Source organism: Ornithodoros turicata, chromosome 4, assembly GCF_037126465.1.
Source record: "Ornithodoros turicata isolate Travis chromosome 4, ASM3712646v1, whole genome shotgun sequence".
NCBI lineage: Eukaryota > Metazoa > Arthropoda > Arachnida > Ixodida > Argasidae > Ornithodoros > Ornithodoros turicata.
In genome coordinates this window covers 7,510,680-7,534,983 of record NC_088204.1, presented here as the reverse complement: position 1 = coordinate 7,534,983, position 24,304 = coordinate 7,510,680, and the positions used below count along the sequence as shown (strand labels likewise).

At 46.6% G+C, this 24,304-nt stretch overlaps 2 protein-coding genes across 3 annotated transcripts in view; one reads left to right on the top strand and one right to left on the bottom strand.

Annotated features, from left to right (window-relative positions):
* Positions 1-1,023: 1,023 nt before the first annotated feature.
* LOC135392661 (innexin inx2-like) lies at positions 1,024-2,304 on the top strand. Its single transcript, XM_064623381.1, has one exon. The coding sequence runs from the start codon at positions 1,093-1,095 to the stop codon at positions 2,209-2,211; it is 1,119 nt and encodes a 372-aa protein (XP_064479451.1). The 5' UTR covers positions 1,024-1,092; the 3' UTR covers positions 2,212-2,304.
* A 3,804-nt stretch (positions 2,305-6,108) lies between these two features.
* The window catches only part of LOC135390889 (uncharacterized), a 74,186-nt gene continuing 55,990 nt past the window's right edge, over positions 6,109-24,304 (bottom strand). For both annotated transcript variants that reach the window (XM_064620851.1, XM_064620852.1), the window contains 5 exons: positions 17,276-23,193; positions 16,315-16,440; positions 14,032-14,204; positions 10,075-10,173; positions 6,109-7,569 (listed from right to left, as the gene is read on the bottom strand). In XM_064620851.1, the coding sequence (XP_064476921.1) occupies positions 7,423-7,569; positions 10,075-10,173; positions 14,032-14,204; positions 16,315-16,440; positions 17,276-23,193 (6,463 nt within the window). In that variant the 3' untranslated portion in view covers positions 6,109-7,422. The remainder of the gene's footprint in view (positions 7,570-10,074; positions 10,174-14,031; positions 14,205-16,314; positions 16,441-17,275; positions 23,194-24,304) is intronic.

Sequence of the window (24,304 nt, the reverse complement as noted above, 5' to 3'; positions counted from 1 at the left end):
TCCCCCCCCCCCCCTGTGCTCTGCGCTTCTCCCCTAACGATTTCCAACCTAACGGTTTCCAAGGCAACGTTGTGGGACAAGGGTAGAGACAAGGTACATATTTGCGTTTTGATATCAATGTGACGGGGCTACCGAGGATGGAGGGAGCAGTCTTGCACCCAGCAACTATGTGGTACGAGGCTCGTGTACGTGACGTCACGCGCAGCCTTTGAGCCACGTGACATGGGAAGGCATGGGGATGCGCCACAGGCGTCATACTGAATGAGGCATGTGTTTTTACAATATCCTCTCGTAACTGCACGCACACCGCAACAACTCCCGGCTTACCCTCCTACTGTGACCCCGCTGTGGAAATATGTTTTCCCATGTCACGTGACCAAACGTGCCGTCACTGCACAAGCCTCGAAGAGGCTTGTGCGTAGTCGCAAGGAACTGATGGCCATTTGTATTCGCCATATTCAGTGTACTTCTAAACCTACCACACGCTGCATGTGTTGTCCGAGGTTTTCCCTCTCTTTTCCGGCAGAGCTTACAGACGGATGCCGGCACAGTTCCCCCTGAAGTCGGCCCAGGACGCATACTAACTCCCCTCTCCCTCACTGATTCCTGCTGTCCTCTCTCCGTCTATCCACGTATGTACGCCCCTCATAGCCACAGTTGCTTCGCGGCGATTACACGGGATACAAAAAAAGAGGAAATCCTATGTAGGACTTATCAGATACAGCGTCAAATGAGCCAGAAAAAAAAAATGCAACGAAAAGTTACGCTTGTAACCACCGGTTTTATCTTATCGGTGTTTATCATTAGGAAGCGCGCTAAAATAAGAAGCGATAATGCAAGGCTTATCACAGGACTTACGTTTTTCGCAGTTGTTTAAGTTCCACTAATGCCACAACGAAGACGTTACAGAATAATCAAAGATAAGCGTGAATTCGCGTCCCTACCAAAACACTATCGATACCCGCCATCTTACTTCTGACGTCACGACCAATCCGAACGAACCACGCTCACGTCCACGGACGGTTAAAAGCCACGCTGTCGTCCCACGGCTTACAGTAGTCATCACATCGTACCTTCATCCTCACCGTCACCATGTTGTCATCTTTTATCACTCTCCTCACTCCATGGAAGGCTCAAAAACACATCAACGACGACTTCACCTTCAGGCTTCATTACAGACTCACCGCTTTTATTCTGCTCGTCTTTAGCATCATCGTAACTTCGCACCAGTTTTTCGGGAACCCAATCCGATGCCTATCACGGAACGACGTACCTACTCCCGTCATGGACACTTACTGCTGGCTGCAGACCACGTACAGCATCGTCGGCGCGTGGGACAAACCCGTCGGGAGTGCCGTGCCCTATCCCGGGGTCGACGTCCGCAGACCTTCCGAGAAGACCGTAGAACATGCCTACTACCAGTGGGTAGGGTTCGTTCTCTTCTTGCAGTTCATCCTGTTCAGCATTCCACGCTACCTCTGGAAACGGGTCGAGTCTGGTCTTATCGGAGAACTGGTCCTTGGCCTCCATAATCCTATCGTTTCCGACGAAGAGCTAAACGCTAAGAGAAACATCATCGCGAACTACTTCAAGACTCACGGATTTAAGCACCAGGTGCTGTTCGCGGCTTACTCTTTCTGTCTCCTGTTACAACTCCTGAACGTGTTCGGTCAAGCGGTACTCGTGGACAGGCTTCTGGATTACCAGTTCACGAAGTTTGGCATCAGCGTCGTTGAAACCTCGTCGGCTTCGGCTACCAGTTTGACGAGAATATTTCCGAGGATGGCTAAGTGCAACTTCTACAAGTATGGTTCGGGCGGAGGCGTGCAGACGTACGATGTCGTCTGCCTTCTACCCATGAACGTCCTCAACGAAAAGGTCTACGTGTTCCTCTGGTTCTGGTTCGTCCTGCTTGTGATAGTGACATCTCTGTCGGTGATGGCTTATTTCGTGATCGCGGTGTCAAAGTCGAGTCGCCTTTTGGTGTTTCGATTTCGCGAAGGGTTACAAGCCGGAGATGAACTGCGAGGAGTCATCAGTTATTTCTACGTGGGGGACTGGTTCGTGTTGTACTTGCTGTCTAAGAATATGGATTGGTACCATTTTAATGAGTGCGTGGAAGCTGTACAATTAAGTTGCGTGGAATCGAAAATGTCACGTGTGCCTCGAACAGAACGAAGATCTAAAAATGTAAAAGAGCTACATGTGTGAGCAGCATCCGTGTCGGTGTTCGCGTTGCAGTATGGGATGTCATAGTCCGTTCATGGTAAAAATGATACGAATAAAATGATGCGATATCAGTTACATGTGTTACGAATTTGTTTGATTTCGCGATTCTCTCGCTGTATAGTCCCAAGCAGCACAATATACTGGAAGTCAAGTGCAATAGGGGTGGAAGACCTTGAACAGACTCCTGAAACTAAAGGACATTGATAAGACACATACCGTCCACCCCTATTGCACTCCACTTTCAGTACATTGTGCTGCTTGGGGTATATTGTCTTGACCTCCCCTATTATTTTTAATTTGTGATTTCCAGTTAAGATTATTTCTTGGGCAGTATGGCCTTATATAATGAGTCGTAAGGTTGCATATTACACTGGTTATTCACTATTCTTGAGAAAGGTACTTATAACTAGCCTCAAGACAACAATCTCATGATACGAATGTCTCCTCAGAATTAGAGTGCGTCCCAAGGTTACCAAGAACGATGGTATAGCAAGCGATTGCCTAGTCACGTCAGTACCGTGTGTCGAAGATTTCCGGCGCATGTCAAAACAACTGCATTATTGGATGACGAATCTGGAGTTTCATCGCCAGGGGCGATAATTTGAATTATTGGATAATTGGAATCCTAGGTAATTGAAATTATCCGCAGTCGTGGCACGTGCAGGATGTCACCACGCAATTTGCCTGAGGCTGACACATCTTATGTGTAAATCTACTCAAATTGCCTAGTCACGTCGTCTTCAATAATGGGCGCTAAAATGCGCGTGCTTTTAGCGCACGTTAGGAAACCCTCAGGAAGTGAGAAACAATGACCCACAAATTGGAGCTGGGTAATAAGGTAGGATGAGAGATGCATCTGCGAGGTAGATCGCAGAATGTTTAACCGGTATTAAGCGTTTGCTAACGTTAATAGGTAGTTTTAGTGAATCCTTTTCCATCAAACGGATCGCGAATGGTGGAGGGCCAATGAGAAGAGGGAGTGACTCAGAATGCAATCCTCTGATGGGCAGCGGAAAAGACCGTTCGAGTGAAAAACTATTCACTAAAACTCCCAAGTATGTTCTAGGTAGCATACCGTTTTTCTTGGACCGGTATCTTACTAAAGAGGATCAGGTAAGATATCATTCGAATGTCTGCAATTCTTTGCTTTGCTACCCCAAGCAGCACAATGTACTGAAAGTCGAGTGCAATAGGGGTGGTCGGTATGTGTCTTATCATAGTACTTCAGTTTCACGAGTCTGTTCAAGGCCTTCCACCTACCCGTCCACCCCTATTGCACTCGACTTTCAGTACATTGTGCTGCTTGGGACCATGCACAGCGCTGTTGCGCGTTATGGGCAGAGTGAAGAGAAAGACGAAAGCGGAAGAAACAAAGGAGCAATCAATCTGGTAACGAAGATTATTGCACTGCCTCCCGAACTCCTGCCGTTATAGTACATCATAGTTGTAGGTAGTGGATTTATTCGTTGTCGTTTAGTAGTGCACCTCTCACCTTACAACCACACTTGACAGGCAGGTTGTGTTACGCCTTGCACACGGTTTCAAACCGAAATCTTAGCGATTGAACGTCGCTAACCGAAGCCGACAAAAAGAAAGAAAGAAAAGTGGAAAGAAATGGATAGTTCAGTGTAGACGAAATATTGTAGAGCGTCCTGGTTTTCTATGTACATCGTTTTTTACGTGTAAATCTACTGCCAGTTATTATTCTTAGATATATTTTACTTGCGGCTAATGAGATTAGAATGTATCGTTATTTTCTGAGTGATCAATGTGAAAGAAGCATAAAATGGTATTTGTGTGTGTGTGTGTGTGATCTTGGGGGGAGGGGGCGAGCGTGGTAGAGGGGTCTTTGAAGTCCTACCCCAAAGTTTATCCTCATTGAGCACTAGAAACCGGTGAAATCTACCAGCCGAGACACATTTCACACAAGCCAAACTTAACAATATACCCCGTGGCGCTCTTCAATTTTCAAACTGTTCGGAGATTCCCATAGACGTTGAAGAGTGTGTCACGCCCCCTTAAGTGTAAGCCGACACGCAGTCTCAGGATGCACAAGAAACGTTCCATCCCAGCTGTACACGCAATCGAAAAGGACCGGCTGTAATCCCTTCAGGAAATAGCATGCTAACTCCGACCAGCTTCCATTCATCCATCGCTGTCGGAATCCCAACTTTTTCATATCAACCTACAGCAACAGTACTCTCAATCACTTTCTGGTGTGACTCGTTGAGTTGCGTTCCAACAGGATCCCTATTTGACGGCGGCGACTTCCGAGATGGAGCGTGATCCATCACGTCATCGACCAATAAGAACTTCCGACGCATGCCTGATGGCTCTCTTCTCAGAGGATCATCCACCCGTTAAGGGAATAACTCTCACCTCTTTCACGGCCATCACTCTCCTTCTGAAAACACTTCAGACGTCTTTGCAGTCCGGGCTCACCAGTCGACGTGGCCTTCGTGGAAAATGTTGCGCTGTACGAAAATAATTGCTGCGCGAATATTCGGATTTTTCGACTACCGAACCCAATAATCGTGAATTCAGTTCAAAATTCCAAATCGAATATCTAACACGAATTTAGAATATACAGTCGATGTTGTGCCTAACCAAATATATTCGAGCAGTTCACAGGCTGTGCATCTTCATGCACAGCCTGTGAACTCAAGTCGTGCCATCTCATTCGTCAGCGCCCCACCCTCTGACCCTCACACCCTCTCACCCTCATACACATTATCCTCACCTTTCTTTTTTAAATCATATTTCTTCGTAATCTATCTCATCCTTCTTTCACCTTTTGTGATTTTATCCTGATTCTTTTTCTTTCTTTTTTGCGGAATAGCAAGCCGACATACCGTTTGGCTGACCTTTCTTCCTCTATGATGAAAGCAACGACGTTACGCTTTGAGGCTTTGTTTGTATCTGTCGCTTCTATGTTGTTCCAGCCTCAGAACACCAGTTTCTCCCTTGTTCTCTTTTCTTCCTCTATTTTTCTTTGTTCTAATAAGTATATAGTACGCCCCCGAAGATGAACGCCCGAGGCCGAAAGCGGCACAAGGGGCGGCATAAAACAAAGTGTGCGGGCTCGTTCGCACATATTGCGCACACCTTCAGGATATGTTTATATCTGTACATAACGTTGTACGTGTACTTGGTTCGGCTACACAACTAGCTTCGGAGTTTTAAAATGACTATTATTCGCGCAGGCTTAGAATATTCAGTAAACTCTCGTTATAACGAAGTCGCCCCTTTCGAATTACCACTTTATTCGAAGTCTCACGCTGTCTTTGACGAAAACGCATGCGTATCGATCCCGATTATTCGAAGTGTCCTACACTTAGTGCGAAGGGCGAGCCGGCGAAGGCCCCTACTGCAAATCCAGCTTACGTATTTCTCTCTCTCTCTTTGTATATATGTATAAATTAAAAGGCTGTCAAGGTCCTCACCATCAAGATTTTGTTTGCTTGCCTTGAATACTTCTGAAGGTGTATTCTTCCGAGACTATACTGTCACTGTCTTCGTGATATTTCCGCTTTTATCGAATTCCCGCTAATGTAGAATTTTTTCGCGGTCTCGTTGTCTTAACCAACACGCTCTTCACCTTCTTGCATTGCCGTTGTCTTCGTTATAACGAGGGCTTACTGTACGTTCAAAGTGTTCTGTTGGAACTCTTTCACTCTATATACCTACATTTTTTAACGCTCAGGCGTTAGTGGTGGTGGTGGTGGCAAAATAACAAGGGGAGGTTGAATTCGCGTAAGCGAATTCTGCTACCCCCCAAAAAAGAAAGACGGTACACCCCAAAGCGTTCCGTTTCCCCAGTTTCCGTTTGTCCAAGGTACCCGCTATCGTAAAAACACTGACATACATGCTAAGACGGTGTCATCCTTCAAGCTTAGCTTTATTTTGACAATGGAGCCACACATAATTGCGAACGTGGTGCAGAGGATAAGCGCGCACAAACTTTGAAGGTTCCAAATGTAATATTCGTGCCCTTGCTGGAAACCACATACGCGGCTCGCAGAAGAGCGCATATTACAATTTCCAGCGACGTTACGCTGCATATTACACTTTCATAGGTATGTACAGAAGCCACTTCAGTACACGCATCATAAGAATGTAAGAGAAAAATAAATGTATAGCGTAGAGGCGGCCTGTACAGTCGAGGAGAGGTAGACATTTGGTTCGTCTTTCTTCCTACTCTATTAAAATATTTATTTGCGTCTCAGCAGAACTGGTCCCAAAAGGCGGTGAGGAAGCAGAAGCTAAAATATGCAGCTGTATGTAAACGTGTCTGTAGCGGAAACCATGGAAAGGTACAGCCTTTGCTGCTCATCGGCAGAGTTTATACGTTGGTGTCTCTCATGGCGAGACACAAGACAGTAAGTCGTGCAACAGAGGTCGAATCAGTGTTGCCATTTTGGGGACAGCTTGGTACTCATTATCAGTTATTACGGAGATCGTAAGCACTACAATAGCGACACGATAACGGAAGCTGTCAGACCAAAGATCGACGACGTGATGCCGGTAATCAATCACTTCGAAGGAGTAACCGGAACCGCTATCATGCACACTTTCCGAGCTACTAAAACTTCCCTTAAAATATACTGCCTCGTTGTAGACGCAAGCTGGCAAAATACATTGGGCTACCTGATAAGAAAGGCAGGCGTAGTTACGGACTTTTAAAATAGGAGCTGTACGGAAATCCGTTTGAGAAGTCACTGCACAGTAGGCTTACTTTTGGTCTATGTATAACAGTAATATCAATGACCGCAACGCAGTCAAACGTAATTTCAACGTTGCAACGTAATGCCAAATATAAATATTGGTGATTAAACTTCCATCTTTCCATAATCTTCTTTGCCAGTGGCGGATACAGGAGGGGGGGGCAATCGCCCTCCCCTCACAAAAATCGCTAGGTTACACCCACGCTAGGTATCCCCCTCTCCCTTTTAGCTGTCTCACCCTGAGAGCTTTATCAAGAGCTGTAAACATGAAAGCACGAAATATTGGTGCGATATGGCAATGGCAATTCACTGGATTGGATTGAATTGGGTACGGGTTTAAAATAAGATGGTGTGAAACTGTCAAAGATGATGTTGCTGTATTCCTTCTTCGGTGGCACGAAAGCATGCGGAAGATTAGGATGAGACGATGGTGTTTCATAATCTGCCTGGGCTACGCTCGCTATAGACGCTACACAGCACCTACGAAGTAGAAGGAATCGCGCAAAAAAGGCGCCATGACAGTTTGAGTCTCTTTTCTCGTCAGGGTCACTTGGATCTTCTTCTTCAAGAGGTCTTCTCGAAGAGTTTTCACTTCGCGTTCCGCGTGGCTTCGTAGCTGAAAACAATGAAAACAGAGAGAAGATGAACCTAAGGAAGTCAGTATATCAGTGTTGTTTTTGCGCCCTAGCAGTCCGTTTATAAAACCCTCGTGTAATAGTTGAATATCCACTGAGAACGGCAAAGTCGCTCTGTAGTTAGACCCTGTAGTCTTGTGCGCCTATTCTGATATGTTCTGTCTATTCTGATATGTCGGTCTATTCTGATATGTTCTGTCTATTCTGATATGTCGGTCTATTCTGATATGTATAAAGTCGCTCTGTAGTTAGACCCTGTAGTCTTGTCGGTCTATTCCGATATGTTCTGTCTATTCTGATATGTCGGTCTATTCTGATATGTATAAAGTCGCTCTGTAGTTAGACCATGTAGTCTTGTCGGTCTATTCTGATATGTTCTGTCTATTCTGATATGTCGGTCTATTCTGATATGTCGGTCTATTCTGATATGTATAAAGTCGCTCTGTAGTTAAACCCTGTAGTCTTGTCGGTCTATTCTGATATTGTTGTATTCTGTGCGCTCACTTTTAAATGAGCCTATAATCATATGTTAGGCAGTTGATAACTATAGCCAGCCAAAGTAAATTTATTTAGAACTGCTATACGAGATCGCCTCTAACTGCACACGTTCTTATTGCACACATGTCGTAATTAGAGCAACCTACAATCGCCATGTTTCTTAACACAACGTGAAAATTCAATGATAACGATAACATATCCGGTTCATAAAACGATTAATAAACTTATCAGTGGCACAGCATGTACCGTAACTAAACAACTAAACATGCACAAATCACGGCCCTCCTACATATAATTAAAAAAAGTCATATAGCAAAGAGCATGCTAATTTCCTCGGTTTCCCTTTACTATTCACTTTTTTTAGTTCGTATTAATAAGGCACATTTAAATAAGAAACTCATCCGAGCTGTGTAAACTTCATTAAACGAAGATTATCAAAAGATACTTTTTCTGTTGAGCTCCGCAGATTTCGAAACGAACGAGACAATTTCCGGTTGAAATAATTAGGGTAGAGGAGAGCTATCCGCTGGACATATTGGTTTTCTGTCATGGAAGTGTTTTAAGATGAAGCGGAAGAAGCGAGGAACAAAATCTCTCAATCCCTTCAAGGAGAAAAAAAAAAAGAAAAAAAAAAAAGAAAGAGGTCCTGAGTGAGTGCAAGTGATTGGATTTCCGCCAACCAAGTCTTTTGCCGAACAGGGTTTATTCGATCAACCTCCGTGAGATTAAGAGGTAGAGGACAGTGTAGGGATGTCATTTGTTATTAAAGGGTCCTTCCGCCGATTCTGCAAGTGATGTAGACTGTTGCGATGGTATGAAAGCCCTATACGAGGGAAACGAGGGAAATACGTACGTTGTAGGAGATTCACCATTCTGCACCGGAAAGAAGGTTTGTCGGTACCTTCTAGCGGTGGCAGTGGAGTTTTTACGGCGTTCACGTGAGCATGTGAGTGGTAAGTCATCAACGGTGGTGGTGGCGAGTGGAACAAGGAGAACCAATGGAATCAAACAACTCAGGAAGAAGGTGCTGAGGCCAGGATTAGAACACGCATGAGCCTTCTGATTTCCGGTCAGATTTTTGCTCCAAATCATTAGGCCAGGTCATTTACTAATGAATTCAGTGGGGCATCTGAGAAACTGAGCGCGTACGCGTCCTGAAAGTAACACTGACAGGAGACTCTTTAGCTGCCATCGTGTTGAATTGAACAATATAGAAGAAGAAGAAGAAGAAGAAGAAGAAAATATGAAAATGAAAAAGAAGAAGAAGAATTGTGCCCGCTAGAAAAAAATTAATCCCGTTTATGATTTCAAACATCGAGCAAGATAGAACGAAATGAGCTGGAGTCTTCCAGTCTGGGTTCCATGGAATGTGGCTATTCTGAGGCATGAACACAGAAACTGACAAGCACAACAGAAGCCTTAAAGGAGCACTGAACTGACCCCCCCACTTTTTTTTTCTTTTTTTCATTTTTCGGTGCCGCGTGTTCACCAACCAATAAAATGAGTTCCTGCGAAAAAGTGATGAGCGTAGGTGACCTAGAGAGCGAGCGCGAGGGCTCTGTTCGGCACACCTTTGAAAAATCATTTTCTTCGTGAAAAGAGCGCGTCACAGAACGAGTGGACGTCGTGACGTATGCTACTTCCCTCACGTGACCAGTGACGTACAGTGGCGCAGCTGAAGCATCTATAAGCGGCGCGTGAGCTGCGAAGAAAAAACAAAGAAACCAAGCACGAAGCCTTCACCACGTCACGAGAGCATCGTGTCCGCCGTCTGCGGTTGCTTTCTCCGACTGTTCTTTTTTTTTTTTTATGTTCTATTGCGCAGCTATAACGCACCGAAAAATGAAAATATTCTGCATGGTGACTCCTGGTGGACAGCTTGACAGACGAGGCAGAATTTCGAGCGAGGTTAAATGTCACCTCATTTCTATTTTAAGGCGTCAAAGAACGTGTTGTTACAAAACGAACCCCTGTCAGCCCTAACTCACCCGGACTTCTGCTCCTAGAGCAATTCTTGTGTATTCCAACCTCCGCTTGAGGTCTTCTATCTCCTGCAAGATCTTGGCGATCATAATCTTGTAGCTGAGCTGTCGAAAGAAGAGCGGCGTATGAAACAAACGGTTCCCTTCAAAAGGAATAGGTTTTTGTTCTCCATCCCTTTTCTATTAGAAGGGGCCTCCCTTGTGCAATTACAGGTTTCGCGACGGCTGTAAGAGAAGTTCTCCCGGAAGCGTTTCAAATGAGTCACTTCTAATGAGGCCCTTTCGTGAGACGTTTGTTTGTGTCGGTTTTCTTGCCATCGGCGTAAAGAAGACGGGGTTGGCAAGGACGCTATCCAATTAGGGGAAAGCGAGCTGTCTTAACCCACTTGAAACGTTTCTGCTTTCTATTAGGCTAATTAGGTCGAGAGTGGAGGTGGTCGATACGCCCACGTTTGAGGAGTTAACAAGCGGAACACACATCCTGGTCTTTCTTGTGCGCGTGTTTACCAAAATAGTACCGAAAACGTGCGTCCACGGACTAAAAATAGATATTTATTTTACTTCGTATTATAAATGAACCTCGCGCAAAGGACTCAGTACGCAAAATACAAGTGCGGTCAGTGGACACTGCGTGCTTATGTGGATTTTCGAAAGATCCTGTAAAACATCATAGTTTCGGATTCTCCAAGAGTAGGTGACGTCAACGGGAGCTCTGGCGCCCGTCTCCTAGTAACAGCGCGCGCTCCGTCTGGTCTCCGCCCCACGTTGCGAAGACTGCCAGCTAATGTAGCGAGGAGACGGAAATCGACCTTCGAGGAGCAATGTTGCCAGACGCATGGCTGATTGCGCGCCCTATAACGGCATACTTCTCAAAACTAGAAATTACTTTTGCCGTGTATTCGCACGGGCGACATCCCCCAGAATACTCCAGTGAAAGATGCGTAAAACGTCGTGGCTTTCTGCTGTACATGATCGCGAGCGCTCGAAAGATATTCCTTAGCAGACGACAGGGCCAATGGTGTCGTCTGCTACGCGCAGTTCGCCAACTCCCGATGTTCTGGAGCCATGCCAATTCTTAACGTTTTACGCGACGGAACTTCGATCACTGAGCAGTTTATTGTTTTTGTTTTTGCTTCTTCTTCCACTAGAATATTCCGTGTGGATGTCGCTCGTATGGATACACGGTTATGATAATTTCCCCGTGACGCCGAGAAACGATATTCTGCGAGAATACATTGTGAGATTTCAATGGCACAAATTCGGGAGTATACTGCAGACACGAAATCTACTCCGCAGTGGCAGTTTGAAGACTAATTCCGTGGGTTAATTGTAATTGACTCAATTAATACCCCTGTCCACAGGGGCAGCCTTCAGTGGTCATTGAAACCAATGGGTAATGAAATTGTGCGTAGCGCCACCACGCGTGAAACGTGTCAACCTGTCAAAGTGCATTGGATTCAATGGTCTTTGAGAAGATGCTACGTTACACGGTTGGTGGCGCTACATGCAAGTTCAATGGCCATCGGTTTGAATGGTCATCGAATACTGCTGTTTTAGGAGTGATTGAAAGAAATGAACTTACAAAGATGAAACACCTCAAAAGGTTTTAGTGAGAAGCTTTTGGCGCAGGGTCTGCGCTTCATCTGGTGGTACAGCACACGTAAAATGTTGGATGAAGATTGAAATTTGAAATCGAAATGAAATGAAATTGAAATGATGATTCAGACACGCAAAATGTTTGGCGATGTTTGAATCGCACACGTTTAAAAACGACATTTTACGTGTGCTGTACCTGATAAAGCGCAGACCCTGCGCGGAAGCTTGTAAGTAAAACCTTTTGAGGTGTTCCATCGTTGTAACTTGATTTTTCGCTCCAAGATTACACCACTGGACAGTGTGCTTTTTATTTTTATTTTTGGTACATTTTCTTCCGAGTGATGGAAAGATGAGAATAGGGATAAACATAACAGATATGTTTGTGAATTTCTTTCCCCTACAACACAATATGCGTAAAAAAATGAGTTATTTCAGTTTTTTTAGAAGCAGATGCATTAAAAGAACCATTAGTCTCTTTTGGGACTAGACGCACGGAGGTTCATGCGAAGTTTAGAAACTGTTTGCACTGTGGGGAGCAAATTCCACGACTGGAGACACAAAAATGGGGAGTGATGGCAATCCAGACGACTAATAAGCTGTAATTCCTCCCCAATTTACTCCGTTAAGTTTGAGTATTTACTCATTTTTTTATAGCGTACGATACTTTGTTACGTTTACTTCCGCCCACGTGTTTTACAAAGCAAACCTTCCTGGTCTCGTTCGTGCTATCGACCTGCTTTGTTGGGTAGCACCGGTTCTCTATTCTCACATCCGAGCAAATAACACAAGGCCCGTTATGAGGCGTCCATCCGGGTAAACAATTCCCCGGCGTATGATTTCACGACGTGAAGCAGCAGCATCGTTATCGCGCCTGATAGAACACATTGTTGCTCATCGTGCAATGCTAACTAAGGACCTCACAGGGAAGATTTCCCCCGCCGATTGTCATGACCACGTGACCTTTGTTAGAGGGGAAGAGGAGACGCGCGGCTTCGAACTTTGATCTTTCGAAGGCGATGAAGCGAAAGAGCTAGCACAGTGGATGGGACGAGTTTCAATTTCCTTTTGGAGGCAGACGGAATAACTAGAGCCCGGGGCTCGTGCGTCGGCGAGGCAAGCTTTCAATCTAGCCGCGTCAGTATAGGAACAATGATACGGATTTGACGTCACGAGACAATTACGATCATGAGCTACAGCACAATGGTGCATCTGTGGATTAGTCTTAGCCGTGGGAGGGTTCTTTAACGAGCGCTGAAATGACGTCAGCGCATAGCGTCAGCAGCGACTTTCGCTGAAAACGACGCAGCTACATAAGTTCTACTCACGACCGTATTGGATTATACCGACCATTTCGTAATATGCAAATGCGGGGTCTCCTTCGCACGATCCGCTAGTGGCGCAATACATCGGCCGACGGGATTTCCATCATAATTGAACAGTTGAATTTTGAATGGCAGAAGCACGTACACTGCTGTAGCAGACGACAGTAACGGTACTTTCTTGTTACTTTTTTGAAAACACATACCCGATTAGCGCAAATAAACTATAGGAGAAAACCGCTCCCTCCTTAACTTTTTAAGGTCGTTGTTCCCCTTTTAGATATCATGATTATGAAAGAAATGCCTTTAGGTGTCATAATGACTAAGCATACTGCAGCCGTTCTCGTGCATACCATCCCCCATGGTTAAACAGAAATTACCGAAAAAGCACGGCGGGTGCAACAACGTATCCCTGCAGGGTACTGAGACTTCAACCAATGATATGTTGAATTCCAATGGCAGAGTCGGAGCAAGTGGCAGACTCGGCAATGGAGCGGCTTGATCTGGCCTAGAGCAAGTGATCCGAATCTGCGAATGGAACACTTGCGCCCAACTTGGAGTTTAGCTCTGGCCAATCTCCCTTGGTGGATGGCGGCCAGAGACGGAGGAAGAAGAAGAAGGTACTCATGTTCCATTATAACGTCATGTTTCGCAACGTCAAGGTCCTTCTAATCTCCTAACGTTGCCATTGTAATATCTGACTTATCGCTTCCTTCCTGAAACATAATAGCCAACGCACGACGCGAAAGACTAGTGCCACGGCGAAGACGCGTTGCGAAGCGTTCATGTTGGCGAAGCAGAGACAGGAAATAGGAAGCACAAGCGACGCGTCACATAGAGTTCCGGTTGAATCTGCCTATGTTGGCGGAGCAGTCTGGGTTGCTCCCTGGAGCGACCTTGGCTCGAATGCCGCTCCAAAGCTTCCATTGGAAGACTCCAGAACTGTTCCCAATCTGCCTATCGAACAGACTTGCTCTCGGCGGAGAAACAGAACTTGCTCCGAATCTGCCATTGGAATTCAACAATAGGTGCACATGTGGATACATACTCTGTCCGAGGGCTGCTCCAGACGGTGTCCCGCAAAGCGCAGTTCCCCTTCTACTCTGGCCAGCAGTTCCCTGTGTAACCTCTCCAACTCTAGCCTCCATCGAGCGCACTCCTCCTCAAGCCTAGGTGTCGCTTTCTTCTCTTCCAGGTAACGACGGCGCCATACGTCACGTGCTGCAACAAACAGACATTGTATGACCACGGGCCATGATCTGTTTTAACATATTTTAACGCTTTTACAGCTCAGTAAGCGTTAGCGCTTGAGACAAGTTGACTCTCCCCGATACTGTCACCGCGGTGCTCTATAGGACATATTTCAAGAAACATCATAACTTGTGCTTTCTTGATGATACACTAGCGAGATCTGCGTGTTATCCGATACAGTGTTACATCAAGCAAGAAAATGTGGTTGTGAATTCTTGAATTTTTAGTGTCACCACGCCATTCTTTGTATGCTATGCCTACAAGAGGTTCTGATATTTTTAAACACTTATTTAACTATTTTTACCTGTATTTGACTTAGAGCGCTGCACGGGCCTAATTTTCAGGCCCGGCCCAGGCCAGGCTGCTACGGCCCGCTCCCGGCCCGAACCCTACGTCTTCTACAAATTCCCAGCTCGTGTCCGGTTATTTCCATGCTCAGGCCTGGTTCCAGCCCGCCTCTGCTCTATGTGTTCTCGAGGCCCGGAGACGTATTTAGATTTACTAAAGAGCACAGCGCAGCGAGGAAAAGGACGCAGCTAGTAGACGAGTTCAGAAAATCCCAGTGCTCTTTGCGCACCCATTGCATCCTGGGCGCTTGCTGAGCGAACGAAGAATAATCCTTCACATTTCGCCTTCGCTGACCTTGACACGTCGTGACAATGGACCGGTAGGGAACAAATCCGAACCGTTTGGAGGCCACCCGTTTCTTTCGTATTAGTAAACTCCCACAGTTCAAAGCGGCGCTAAGCACTCTGGGATTTTTGAACTCGTCTATTGGTGGAGAGTGAGGAGGTACACTCCGACGGAGCTGCTGCGTTTCTCTGCCGGCAACCCGCTCTGTGCTTGGTGCTTGCTTGCTTGGGAAGGCAGAGCGCAGCGGCGCGTGGGCGATGTATGTACCTTCCGGTTCAAGAGAGACTCATTTCCGCTCTATTGCATATGCACCGTTGTTAGTTCCCCCTTTTCGAACTCTCACGCGAACGAAATATGTCAGAACACCTAACCTAACTGTCCTTCGTGCCGGACTCTCACGGGAACGAAATATGTCCCAACACCTAACCTAACTGACCCTCGTGCCGAACTTTCAGCGCGCCCGCCACACCACTCGTCCCCAAATGTGCGTGGGCGCACGTGTGAAATCCAGACCCATTACACGAAATAAGCATGATCACATATAAAAAAGTGATAGTTCTCAGATGAGAATACCATGATGCATGTCCCATGCCCAATGAAAAAAAAAAAAAAAGTGACATGAAAATTCAGCTGTCCAGTCCCCTGAAATATGTTCGCGTACATGCCCGACCATGGCCGGCGTTGTCAAGCCCGTACCCGGCCCGGTGGCTGAAACCCGAGCCCGGCCCAGGCCCGCATAAAAGACGCAGAGCCAGGGTCGGCCCGACCCGCGGGCCGGGCCGGGCTTGGGCTTTCGGGTAAGCCCGTGCCCGTGCAGTGCTCTAATTTAACTATGCTATGGAATTAATGACGATACTTGTGTCTAGACAGATAAGCGCATATCCTTGATATTGCTAGCTGAGGTCAAAATAGAAGACCCCCCCCCCTCCACACACACACACACATACACTAGTACAGTTGGTTAGTGTATATAGTTCCTTTGTAGTACCTAATCCCGTGCTCTATGCAGAAGGGGCCTCAAGCCGCTAATGGGCACTGTGAACTATCTCGCGTGCGGGGTATACGAACGTCCTGCCCCACTGCCCACTATACGAACATACCAAACGCAGTCTACGATCTTCTCTCGACAGACTCGACACTCGGCCACCAGGCGTGTGTGGGAGATAATAGGGTATGACTGCACGAACCGCATAGTTTTGAGTGTGATCTGACGTCCCCGTCCCCTAAAACAAGCATCCGCGCCTTCTTTTTCAGTTTGCAATAAACTGTTAGTCGAAGGTCGTAGAAGTGTTCTTGTTTGCGTTCCTTGGCTGGTTCTGGTAAGCATATAGGCAACAACCGCAGTAATATAAAACAGGCCAAAACTAAACGCAAGGATAACAGAAAAGACTGGATGGGGCTCTCCCTTGATGTTCAACCGACACGTTGCACAAAGAGAGAGGCTTACCCTGGTCCCTCGTGGACGTCGTCTTATGCTGCAGGAACCTGGCCCGTCGAAGTAAGTCTTCCCGCTTCGCCTCACAAGCTCTCCTTTCAGAGCGAAGGGCGTTCAGGTTGCGTGTCAGCTTTTCGACTAGAAAGCGAGGGAACGGAGCTTGTATTAACGCCCGAAAGGGATGATCGCTCTCGGCACCGTGTGTGCGTGCAGTGGTATATGTTAGACGTCTATGTGGCACTCGTGTGGTGTCTTTAGGGGATGAGCAACCAATTGGTTAGCCGCATACCGGTGGGATTTCAGCAGACGCAAATGTAATGCAAATCCTCATGTTGGTGCTCTGGGACGGTTCGTTGAAATATGTAATGGGAACACTATGGTTTCAACGTGTATACGCGCTCGATTACTGGGAACTTTATTTGTGTTGGGTTTTTGCATCGCTGTTGCTAAAATTTGCTCAGGAAAGGAGAAAAGACGCCACAATCGATAAAGGGTGCAAAGAACACTGCGGTCTGGCAACTATGTGTCACCTGTCGCTAGGGCGTCTGGTCTAGGCTATGCCTTTAAAACTGTATTATCCCGTGTAGGACTGAGTAATGCCCATGAGGCAATTTTTCTAGACATACGTTACCAGGGTAACGCGTGTCCCAACAACAACAACGAGCTCTATATTGTCATTTCTACTTCTTGTTTTTGAATATACGCCATGCTTGCCAAGATTATATCTGTTACGCCAAGACAAAAAAAAAATGAAAAGAAAAACGAGATAACATGCTTAAAATTGCTCCACACACACATACTGGTACGCACACGCAAAACGGAACCATATTAACACATCATGCTGGACCATAATATCTCGTATTGAGAAGAACATCACAGGACACGTCACACACACACAGAAAATGCAGCATCGTGCACGTGCTCAGTCCCGCGCTTCATCAGTGGCAATGAGGTGCCGTTTATGAGCTCTTACACTCTAGAAGACCTTGCTCTTCCATGTTTACGCTTCTTGTATTCCTCCCCAGTAGGCGTCTCCGCTCACTTCTTCCCGTCACCGTAACTCTGGATGACGTCTCCTCAGTCCTGGACCTTCTTGACCTGTCCAAACCCGCTTCATCCGAACGCACACGGCGTATCGGCGTCTCGCTTACACTAAACGTTTCGTTCGTGATTATGCGTTTCCGGTGCACACTCTCGTACAACCTCGTTTCCTTCCGGAACTTGGACGGCAACGCATTAACTGCGGACGGACCCTTAATTTTGAACACGCGCGGTACGGATGGCGTCTTGATGGTTGGTTGGTGCAGCGGAGGTAGCAGCGGCGTTCCAGACGTCTCGCTTCCTCGACCGCTGCTAGAGGGTGCCGTGTCGAGGTCCGTAGACGCGTGGGTGAGGTCGTCGTCGTCGTATTCGTTGAGGTCCCGCGTAGCCGAACCATCGACGGAAATTCCTTCGTCTGGCAGTTCTTTGCCGTCCACCGGAGATTGGCCACCGTGCGTGCTGTGGCCTAAACTTAAATCGAGGCTGTGGTCTGAGGCTCGTGAACCCGGATGCATGATGTCGACGCATGCGCTGTCGTCTTCGTACTTGGAAAGTTCTTGCAAATTGAAGTCGAGGTCTTGAGTAGCAGCTGCGGTTTCTGGAGGCGTAGTCACAGAGGTTACGTTGCTAGCACTAAGTTCTACGTGTTCGGTGGTTCTCGTTTCGACATTGATTCGATCTTGCGTTCGAATATCTTCGACGAGGTGCTCTTCGGTGAGTTCGCCACTGATAGAAGATACCTTGGAATGGACGTCTTTTCTCGAGTTTTCGTCGGTATACCGAACGTCTGAAACTTCGTCATCATTGCGGAAAGTCGTAGAAATATCATCTAACCCTGAATCTAAGTCTGCACCTTCGCTCTGTAATAGTGCGTGAGAAGTTTGATGTTTTTTAAGTGCACTTTTCTTCGTCGCCTTGACGTGTCCGGATACGGCGGACTTCGAAGAACGACGCCTTCTCCCACTACTGGCCTTAGAAACCCTCGACGACAGATCACGTTCCCCATGAAAATGTACATTGGCACTTGAGGAGACTACAGTTTGTTCATTAATTTCCGTGGCAGACATGACACTTTCATTATAAGTAAGTTCTCTCACTTCAGCAGTAACCACTTCATTTTGTACAAGTTGAGAAAATTCTTTCGGTCTTTCTTCGTCGATACGTGCATGAGACGCGCTATGGTGTAGGTCTGGCGAGCGTTCAGCCGTTGCCGATCCTGCGTCTTTTATACCATCTGGTTCAGGGCTAATGCGCTGTTGAGATTCATTCAGTAAATCGTTATCTGTATCGCGACGGACAGTAGACGTCTTTTCAATTGATGCGACCTCCTCACTCGTGTCGTTGTCCTTGCTTACCACGACACCTATGTCGTTTGTTTGTTCTTCAGTATCTGTTCGATTTTCTGGTTGCATCTTCTGGTTGGTAGCTTCTTCTGGTACCGGGGATATTTCTACCGAATCTCCTTCGATTTCGTGACTGTCTTCCGAGATGCGATGTGCACTCGCCAGAACAGCACCAGTTACACTAGATGTTTCTACATTTTCACCTAATATGTCATTTCTGTCTCCCTCGTCATGGCCAGCAAGATCTCTCGTCATTGAAGATGAATCGACTATTGGCTGTATGCCAATATTTACTTCATTGTTGCTATCTTCTGTACTCCCTTCTGCATCGACGGCCGTATTGTCTTCAAGAATAGATCCTTGATCAGTATTCTCAGGAGTATCAAGTTCTGTAGGTGAACCGCCTGCCGAATTTGTTCGGTCTACTGCTTTTTCTACGATCTCGACCTCTTCGCGTATTGTAGTTATTGTCGAATGGGCTATTTCTACTGTATCGGATTCAACGGTCTCTGATATGGTCTCATCAGATTCATCAATGGGTTCTTTAAGTTCTCCACTTTCACTGCACTCCTGATTGACCACGCCGTTATCCTGATGTTCAGGTATGTCATCTAGGACTTCAGAAGCTACGCCAGAAACGTCAAGCTCGTTTGGCTTAACGTCTGTTTTCGCCAATCTACAACCTTCATGGTCCTCCAAGGCGGATTCCAAACCTTGACCTGTGTCTATGCTTACGGCTGTGCCTTGACTCCCGTTTAAGTCCTCTAAGTCACGAGTACTGACATCGGCTGCTTCCTGCTCCTTCGCACCCTGTGCATCACTTGCTTTTGCCCCTTCAGCAACATTATCATCTTTGTGCCTGGCTTCATTACCTTGAGTTGTTATCAAACCTTCATTGTCTTCTCCATCATTACTTGCCTTCATTTCATGCTCCGTGACATAATTATCACCGTCCGCTTCGGCAGTTTCTTCGCTAGTATCGTTTGCCCTCGTATCTTCCATTGCACTATTAGCTCTACTCAGCACTTCAAGAATAGACTCCGTTATTCCTGAATCTAATATATCCTCAGCTTCGTCGACATCTGCAGAATGTTCCATGTCATAATGCTTCAAGGCGTCTCCGGCAATACTAGACACTTGAGCTGGAGCGTCTACATCATCCCCATTGAAGTTTGAAGCTTCACTGTCTTTGCTGTTTTGATTTGATCGGGACGCTGCCTCGTCTCGTTCATGTCCAGTCTCAACTTCACTTGGCACTTCCACTGGACCCTGTTCATCCTCTTCCCTCAGCTTCCTCTCGACCTTCTCTCCTCCAGCCTCGTGATCGTCTGCCACACCTTCCTTTGCGTCAGCGTCATGTGTTTTTTCCATCTCTCGACGAGTTTCGTTTGCAGACGACAGCTCCACAGCTTCCGTTATACCACCTTCAAACACATCCACCTCTTCCCGACCGATTTTCATTAGCCTCTCGCTTTCAGACGAACTTTTAGCAGACGATTTGGACGACCCACTTGAAGCACTGTCGTCTGCTTCGACGCTATGCGACCCTCCGTCCTCAGGACCTGCGCTGTTTTCATCACGTCGTTCGGAAGGGTCATTACCTCTGCAAACATTCGCGTCATTTCGCAATTCATTATCCTCGAGCAAAGATGCCTCTTCGGTAGCGGATTGAGCGCCATCTCTCGTGGGAGACAATTCGCCATCTTGCCTCTTACGTGCAGACGGGTCCCCTCCATCTTCTTCCAGATTACTCCCCGTGGTTTCATTTTCTTCGCACTTCGCGTTTACAACGCCCGTTGAAACCTCATCTTCATCTCCCCCTGCATCACTAACGTCTGCTTTATCGGAGCTCTTCCCGTTTTCGTGATCTTGACGCTCGCCGGCTTCATCGATTTTCCGAATTACCAGATGATCACCGACACTCCCGTGTCCTTCATCCGGTAACGAGGCTGCGTTCGCGGCGGCTTCGTCTGTCTTTTCCGCCGAATCGGAAATTCCACCCACATGGCGCGGCTCCCTGACGGAAGTTTCTTTGGTTTCTGAATGTGTCGTAATGTGTGACGCTTCATCAAGTTCCTCAGCACGTTCCTCTCCTTGAACAAAGTTCTCTCCGTTTGAATGAGTTGTGAAGGTTGTTGACTCAGCAAAGATTTCCTCCCCGTCGACGAGTTGTTTAAATTGCCCATCACTCTGCGTAGCTTGCAGCTCTACATCTGCATGAGTCTCGCGCTCGCTGTCGTCAGCAGTTTGCTTAAGACCCGTTTCTATTTCTCGTTCGTCCTCTGTTCCATTATCCTGCTCTCCGTCTGGACGCGCGGTATCGTCTGATGCGTCAAATGTGGCGGGATCTCCGCCATCTTGTTCTTCGCTTTCTTCTGTCTCTTTTTCAATGCTGTCATTGCGTTCTTCATCGTCATGTTCATCAGGCTGAATCTTCCCAGTGGATTCTCTTCCGTCTTCGTCTTCGTTTCTTACCATTTCCGAAGCATCGTTTCCTTCGAGTAAGTCAGCAGACACGTGTGACTCAGAAACGCCTTCGGTTTCGTCCGCAGGGACTTTTCTCTTCTCACCACTTTCATCATCTTCTTCTTCCTCTTCGGCTGTGGTCGCCTCATAAAGTACTTGCAGTGGAGCACCTTCCTCTCCCTCCTCTTCATGTTCACCTGCACTTGCCCTTCCTTGCTCATCAGTGACGCCGTGTTCTCGATACAGAGTGTCGTCTTCAAGGCCTTCCTCATCGTCGCTCTCTTCCCGCCCTTCAACATCGACACGTTCGCCACTCATTTCACCATCGCTTCCGACCTCAACTTCACCAGTCTCTCCACCAACAACATGTTTACCAGCTTCAACAAATGCTGCCGTTTCAGCTACAATGACACTAGTCTCAACATCATCTTCGCCGTGCTCAAGGGCTCTCTTCTTAGCCCGAACAGACCTTTCTTTTCCCCTTCGTTCTTCTCTCTCTACGGCTTCTTTTCTTTCTTCTTTTCCTTCCCCTTCCTCATCCTCGCCATCCCCTCCTTCCTTCTCCCCGCGGTCCTCTCCTCCGCCCTTCCGAGGAGCAAAATCATCATCTTTATTCCCAGGCACGTTACCCGATTCTGTCTGCGTTGCAGATTGCCCTAGCTCGACTACCGACACCTCAATGGCAAACTTGGGAGATGTAAGTTTTGTTTTATCAGTCTTATGACCAGTTATTCTTTCAACAGATTTCTCAACTACGTCCTTGACAACTTCCTTAGCTACTTCCGTGACTACATCCAGTTCTTTCTTCCCCTCTTGCCTAAACACCTTGTTCACTCCCTTCTGCACCTTTTTCTTTCGTTTCCCTTCCTCCTTCTCCTGGTCGACGACCTGCTGTTCCGACTTCGTATTCGATACGTGCTCCCCGCGAATGTATTTTTTAATATCTTCCGTTTCTTTACTAGCTTTGGCTTCTTGACCTGGAGGTCTTCCGGGAACCAGTCTCACTCTGGCCTTCTCAATCACTACTCTACTGGACCTGGAGGGCTTTGAAGACACCGTGGACTTGTCTCGTTTGTTTTTTTCCTCATTCGTTATCGCAGTCTTCTTGATAGTCAAAGAACCTTTAACTTCTTGGCCTTCTTTTGTGTTTCTTGTGGCTCTTCGCGATGTCACATTTGACTGCTTCGACGGAAGGTCGGATTTAGCCGCACTCCTTTCTTGCCTTCCCTCCTTCTTCAGATCGACTCGCTGTTTCGTAGCAACGTTTGGTCTGGCTTGTAATCTTCTCTTTGTAGGTTTTTCTGATATCTGGTCAGAACCTTTCGCTGTCACGCTCGGCTTGCTGTCTTTAACTTCTGTTAGCCTTCGATCTGAACTCTTGTCCGAACATTTCACTGACTTCTCGCTCTTGATCGATTTAGCTATCCTGGGACCTATCCTCTCTGAAGACTCATCTCTATGTTTCGTCGTCGCTTCGGAAGCTGTCTGTTTCTCCGTAGACGAAGTTTTTTCGGGTGTACCATGTACCTTAAGCACATCAGGCATACTCTGTTTACACTCCTCCATACCTTTATCCGAACTCGATTCTCCGTGTGTTGCAGTTACATCAGGCACATTCTGTTTACCGTCTTGTAAGGACGCTAGATCTGCATCCTTCTCAGGCACACCTGATTCTACCTGGTTACCTTCTTTCGCTGCTCCCTCTGGTGAGTGATCCTCATACTTACTCCTTCGAGCTGCTTTCTCCTCTTTGGTTCTGTGTTTTCTTTCGTGGCCTTCGCCAGATTTCCTACCTACCGCGACTGAATCGCCTTCATCTCTAACGCCGTCCCTCTCGCCTCTCTCCTCCTCCTCATCAACGTTTGCCCTCGCGACATCGTCTGCTTTGGGAAAATCTTCTAGCCTATTTTCTGTTTCTACCCTGGCCGTATCAGTCTCGGGTTCCCGATCGAGGCCTTCCGGTGTCGTCTGCTTTGGTGCGTTCTCCCCCTCGAATTTTTGTTCAGCAGGCGTTTGCGCAGAAGGCTTTCGATCGCCTGATCTGAAAGAAAAAAGAAAAAAAAAGTGAGTGACAATTAAGTCAAGTGTTTTATTCGCGCAGAATTTCGAGGTTTAATGGCATTCATGATTCATCACTCAAATTCTGGAACAGTAGACTAAAATGGATTCTTGAAATTATGCTAAAACCAACGTCGCACAAAAGGGAGAAGCTCCTTCTTGCTTCTGCAGCATTATGTTCGCAGCCGGACCTCGCTCGCGAAACACATCTTTTGCAGCATTGTAATATATGGACTGATTGGGGATTCGGTGGCGATGAAATTCCGCCAGTCATTATGGGTCACATCAACGCATTACTAAAATACTACAATGGTCGAGGAAAAATACAGAGTTTGCCTATTCAATGCAATCCTGAATAAATTTTATGATTACATACTCATATACAGGGTGTATGCTATAGAAGGTCAGTGACATTTTCGCGCGTGACACTATATCTATTTGAGAGACGGACTTGTGCTGCTATACAGTGAATCACTTACGCCAGAGAAACATAGGAAAAAATTGTGGTTACCATTCACTGCGTAATAAAATAAACACGGCCACGGAAACTTTCGTCTTCATGTGTTTCCTATGCGCAATACCGATGGATGGAGGTGAACGTTTGCAGAGTCATATTTAGTTTGTTACACAGTGCTAGGTAACCACAATTGTTTCGTAGGTTCCTCTAGCATAAATTGTTCACTTTGAGGCAGAGGAAGTCTTTTCGTGATAGAGGTATAGCATCAAGGAGGTATCACTTCTTGCACGAAAATGTGACTGACCTTTTATAGCATACACCCTGTATACTCTGCACCTTACTTACGAAAAAAGCAATAACGTAAAAATAGGACACATCCTGACGTTACGCTACATACCAAATACCTAAATAATAAGAGTTAACATGCTCGCTAGCACGGAACTAAAAAAAAAAAAAAACAACGAAATAATAAAGACTTTTAATACATCGAAAGGTGTTGACGATGACGGGATCCACGATAAGCTCTACTCCCTTGAAGTGACTGACGTGAATTGCCCGAACTCTGATTTGGCAGCCCCTTTTACTCCATCGTTTTCGCAGCGTGCTTCGGATCTACTGAAACTCGTTAATGTTGCAC